Raw genomic sequence first — 6077 nt, forward strand, 5'->3', positions numbered from 1 at the left:
AAAGTAATGCCCCACTGATTTGATATTGAAACCCTGTCGTAGACTTCTAAAAAAGCCAGAGAACTAGTAGCTAAAGTTATTGCATGACAAATATAACCTAAATAATATGATGAAATGAATCAAGATTTAATGCTAGGTATATTGAACACAAAATAGAATTGCAGACCCCGAAAAGCCAGGTTGCTCTGTAGTTTAATAAATTGTCACTATGATTTCTTTCAGGGAGAACAAATCATGGGGCATTACAGCCAAACATCCCGACGTTTGAAAATTCCCTAAAGTATTAAAAGAAGGGGAAAAGTTTGATCGGAAATCCACTGCAGTGAAGACAAAGACAATATTAGGTTATGATAATCATACATTTAAAAATCTATTGAGCCAAAAAATAAAAATAAAAGACTTGATGTCATTTCCTGAATGTTAACAAAACATATGTTATTTTATGGTGTCTAATTAACACAACTGAAGGCTTCAACAAATTGTGTGGTATTAAAAACAAACTTAGAGAAACTATGTATAAAACCAGAGCAACCTGGCAGCAATCTACCCGGCCCATATTTGAAGAAAACTTTTCTTTCAAAATATCACATTTGTCAAGCACAAGTACCTGTAAAATAAAATCTGAGTGCATTCATTCCACTTGCTTGCTAATGTGTACTAGTCATATCTGTTAAATGGATTTTTGTAAATTCAAAGAGAACTTTTCACTCATTCAAGATCATAGGAAGCAAAACCCAGTAACCTTAGTACTATTGTTTCTGAATTCTTTTTTTTTTTTTAAAAAAAACAAGACAAATCTGCATGCACTTTTCCATCTGTCACATATAGTGTACATTTCTGTATGATGAATTTCTCTTTGATGTTTCTTGTATAATAGCTTTCATTAATAAACATTTTATTTGATGCAAACATAGTTAACTTTATGTAAACACATAGCTAATTGTTCCAACTAATTTAAACTTTTCTTTTGAAAAGAAGCAGTACAGTGCAGTTCCAATATGTTATATATATAAAATCAAAAAGAATGAGGTAGCAATACTGTTGCACAGCATAAAATTATTTCATTTGGTGTTTACTTTTTAGTTTTTTAACTTGTATAAAACTGACATGTTTTTAAAAAATTCCCATCAGCATCAACAATAAAATAATCCCCAAATTCTTCATCAATATAAGATAACATAAGCAGTATGTAAAATTTTCAATGACTTTCAGAATACATGGATATGATTTGTGGTTCCCTGAGCTGTTTACATGGTCACTATGCAATGAGCAAGTACGTAACAAATAGATGCTCCTAAGATTCCCAGTCCAAATCGCAGATGATTTTTACAAGCTGACAAGCAAGTGTAAAAATAACCAATTATTAGTAATGAGGTTTTGTAACTGTTAAGCAACTATTTGCAGAAAGATTTTTTAAAATATATTCCTATTTAGCTGTATAGCCAAAGCATATGTTAAACAAATTAACATATAAAAGACTTGCCAGAAAATCTTTCATTAAGATGACATTTTTATTATATACTAATGAACCCTATGTAAACAATGTAACTTTTATGAATGATGGACATTAAATATTTCACTTACGTGTATCCTCAGCATTTTGCATGTTTTCTTAAACTCTTCCAGTTTCTGAATTCTAAAAAGAAAACCATACAGTTATTAACAACATAACACAAAGTTATGTACAGATTACTGCAGCGACCTCTGGAAACTGGTAACCAAGAGTGTTCTAACGGCTATAAAAAGGTATCATTTATTGGTGGCAATTATGGGAAGTATTGTTTAAACAACACTTTTATAGTCTGTTGTAAAGTTCTATTGAAAAATGTTAGCATGGAGGACTTAATTCAAATCAGCTTGATCAGAAATTTAAGTATATTGTGAAATTCTTAAACCAAGCCTTATGTGTATTTATTACTGCAGAAAGAAAGGAAATGTAGGAAGGTGATTATTCATATCACAGCCATAATGTGGTTTCCCCTTGTTGTCCACAGGAAAATTTTACAAACATTAATTATTAAAATTGGTAAAGAAGTTGTTGATGTTTAGGGCCATGAGAAAACTTATGTACTATAATTTTCCTTTTGTAAATCACTGCATTCTTTAATAAGTTGGATTCCTTCTCCCCCAGTTTCGTACTTACAGACATATTTCTAGTCTAAATTATTGTCCATGTGCTGCTTTTTTATTCTGATTCAAATTAGAAAAAAAAAATAATTAAATACTCCTGGTGAAATACAAGCTCCACTGAAGTCAATGGTAAAATTGTCACCGATTGAACTGCAACCAGGACAATTTTATGTTTCCCTGTCTGATTAGTGATAGTAAGGTTTGCTTTTCTTAACAATGCTATTGTTTGTTTGGAGATGATCCTGCACGTAGTGCTCTGATTGGTGCGAATAGCTGCATTAGCCAATCTAAGGTTTTTACAAAGTAAGAATACATGTACCTGTTTCCTGCACTAAGAGTAAATGTTGAAAAGGCAGCATTGTACAAGAAAGAAAAGTAAGGAATAATTTCAGACAAGATTTGAGAGAATGCAAGACAAACCTAGGTTTTCACTTGTCAGAAGTGAGAAATATGTTGGGGTTCTTTCTAGTGGATACATCTAGATGCAGCATTTCTTTGCACTCCTGGTCTTGAAATAGAAACCAATTTGTGCAGTCCTAGAACATCTGACTAAGAATTATTTGCCAGAGAAAAGGTTTGCAGGACCAGGTCAAATGACAGAAGGCTGACACCAAAGCAGACTGAAATTGGTGAATATTCTCTCCCTGATTCCATGGGCTTAGAGCCAGGAGCTGAATGAACATAGAGACTAAATTACGCTCTTGTCTCTAAAGAAAGCATAACCTTCAGAACGAGACAGAATGTATAGGACAGCCATGCCGCTCTGTGCTTTGGATTTCATTCTTCAGAGCTGCTAATCCAAGCACCTGGCACATGCATTAAATTGACTTCAAAATATTTCTTTCTCCTTCACCCAAATACAGGACACAAATTATACTACTGGAATTTCCAGAAGCTACTATAGTGTTGGAGACTTTATTCAGTTATTCTGCAATGTTGAACAATTCTTCTGCGCTTCTCACTTGACACAGACTCATCTCGACACATACCTAGATACATATCCTTGTCTTGCCTTCAGATAACCAGTACTTTCATATCTATTTAAGTCATTCAAACCTATAGGAAGCAACTCTCCAGGCTTACACATTTGAGCAAAATCAGTTGTCATAATTTCTGTCTTGTTGCTTCTCTGAAGGAAGACATTTTTTCCAAAGCAGTTTTTAGGTTATGATTTTGTATTTTTGTACTCTTTTTCTTTTTCATAGCTTTGGACCAAAAAACAGTAGTCCTAGAAACACCTATGTGCACAGATTATTTTGCTAGCTATTCCTGTAGTATCTAGAAAATCAAACTTACTGCAATCATTGAATTCATGGCTTGCATGTTTCTGTAAGAGTGTTCCACACTGCAAATAGTTTTAATCATAACAAATGACATTAAATGCATTCAATTCTATTTTTACTAATATGATAAATATTGGAAATGATAGCTTCTTGGCTGCACTCAGTTCTGGATCAAGTGTGCTTCTGTTTTTGGAAATGGGATTTCAAGCAAGCATCCTTTGAAATTTTTGTACTTGCTACTGCTAGAAACAGAGAGCTAGACTAAAGGCCTAATTTAGCTTGACAAAAATCAGTGTTATTTTCTGGTTTGCCCTCTTTTCAAACTGGACTTAGCACACTAAGGATAAAAAATACTGACAATAATTATTTTAGTGCTAGCAAATAAAAGGTAGATATGTTTCCCTTTTGCACCTCAGTTACATGCTTTATTATAGATTTCTGAGTCTGACCAGATGCAAAGTATTTTGAATCTGTGAGACTCATGCACAGAACAAATAAATAATAAAGGAAGGAACAATCAATGGAATGGGTATCAAACTACAAATATAAGCAGTCACTGACAGAAATGTGGTAACTTATCATCCTATGAAAGCTGATTTCACCAATTTCCTTTTGGAGTCTGGACTTACCAGAGTGGAAATGACCAAGTAGCCTTCTGTGACCACATATAAGTTGATCCTATGACTGAGATGCAATAGGGAACAATCTGTAACAAGAAATTTTCAGGAATAATTATCTAAGCAAAATGACAAAATGTTACCCAACACCAGTAAAATAAAACTTGTCATCAGGAAAACGAAGAACACCAACTACATATTAATATTGTATCTTAATATGATATAGCTGCTAATTAAATTTACCAAACAAATACATATGGAGCTATGCATGTCATGTCAGCAGTGGAGGTAAGATAAGTTTAGAAAGCAACCAACTTGGCAACTCAGAGGTGAATATTTTTCTTCTGCAAAGATACTCATATAATTACTGGTCAGGCTGCAGCCGCAAGTGATAGACTATACCTCACATTTTATTTTCTAGTTTTCCACTGCAGTATTATTTGACTTGATAAGAAGTAGGCTTTTGAAAAGAAAGGTAAATGGATACTGTAAAGTACATGAATGGGACTGCATGCCTTTTATGGGCCTGCTAGCATATTTGATATAAAATGCTGCACCACTGAAGCTATGAATATCAGTCTTAAAGAAACTACTGCTTTCTTTCTGCTTTTTTATTTGAAGATGCCTTGTTTCCTGTACATGGATAAGCCTTAACTATATTAGTTGAAGTAATTTTTTACCCTATTTGGTCAAAGCTTTTCTTAATAATCAAACCCTTGGACAGATACATTTTTTGTGAATCATGCTGGAACAAATTAAGAAGTTATAAATGCTGCTGTTCTTTATGAACTATTAGAGAGAGGTTAACATCTACCCAGGAGTGCTTTCTAAGTACAGCAATAATAGAATTGTTCCAAGTGAGTAGATTTCTTCTGCTATTTAACCTGTCACAGTAACATGACACTAAACATACACAGTAATCAGAAATTAGTGTTTCTAATTTAAAACCACTGCTGTTGTTGTGGATGGACTCAATTCAACAAGCTCTCAAAATCACAACTTACTGCTAAAACAGAGGCATTAGAACACTATATAGCTTGGAGTGCTCAGATCATTTATAAATAGCATCCAGATCCTGACGTCTTTTTGTCCTATTGCATTACAAATGCAACAGTCTAAATGTAGAAGCCTCGAAAGTTTGGTTTTGTCCTTGAACCTATTTCAAAACAGAGAGAAAAAAAAAGACCTATATGGAACTCAGATTCACTTCAGAACAGTTCTAAAAATGTCCAAAGTTTTTTTTGTTTGTTTTGATTAATTTATATATTTTGTTGTTGTTGTTGTTTGTTGTTGTATTTTAGGACAGAAAAGTAGCAGTGAAAAATGATTTTTGGAAGTAGATTCTCCAGTAACTAGACTTGAGGGGCCTCTCTTTTTAGCCTCTGAAGAGTTTTGACATTAAACATTTTATTGTGAATACTTTTTACTTTTTACTTCAAGTAGGTCAAATCCTCCAGTTTCTATTTTTTTTTTTTTTTTTTTTTTCCAGTATATTTGAGCATTGCTGTTTCTTTTGTATAATTTTGCACAACTAAAGTCTGTGCATGATCCCACAGGCAGTCTCATCAGCACAACACGTGCTTGTTAATGACAGACACCTTACCAGGTATAAATCCCACAACTGAACATACCTTATTCCCAGCTGCTTTCCTCACACAACCTTTATTGTCCTTTTTTTGGTGAACTTTTCCCTTCTTTAGGATACAACAAAAGCTTCACAGTGGCAGAAAGTAGGAAATGAAGCACTCTTGAATCATATCTCTGTCTCTTTCACCAACTCCTCTCAGAGAGGAACGTTTGCTGCGTCCCCCTTTCACTGCGACGTTGATGGGAGATGCTGTGAGGGGTAACTATGGATTAGGCCAAATTTCATACACCAATAAAGATCAATATCTCTTCACAGACTGTACTGGGCCACTGGAACATGGGAAAAAGAAGGGTGTACATGGGCTATGTGGTGCCATGCAACTGCCAGGCCCAGGTGCCGCCATGGCCTGAGCAGGCCCAGCTGGCCCTCACCGCCCACGGCCTGGGCGCCATTTACGCT

General features: G+C 34.4%; 1 protein-coding gene across 2 annotated transcripts in view; it reads left to right on the forward strand.

Annotated features, from left to right (window-relative positions):
- Positions 1 to 1589, forward strand: part of LHX9 (LIM homeobox 9) — an 18604-nt gene extending 17015 nt beyond the window's left edge. For both annotated transcript variants that reach the window (XM_068690688.1, XM_068690687.1), the window contains exon 5: positions 223 to 1589. In XM_068690688.1, coding sequence (XP_068546789.1) covers positions 223 to 279 — 57 coding nt within the window. In that variant the 3' untranslated portion in view covers positions 280 to 1589. The remainder of the gene's footprint in view (positions 1 to 222) is intronic.
- The last annotated feature ends 4488 nt before the right edge of the window (positions 1590 to 6077 follow it).

This window comes from Anas acuta, chromosome 8 (genome assembly GCF_963932015.1).
Source record: "Anas acuta chromosome 8, bAnaAcu1.1, whole genome shotgun sequence".
Lineage (NCBI taxonomy): Eukaryota > Metazoa > Chordata > Aves > Anseriformes > Anatidae > Anas > Anas acuta.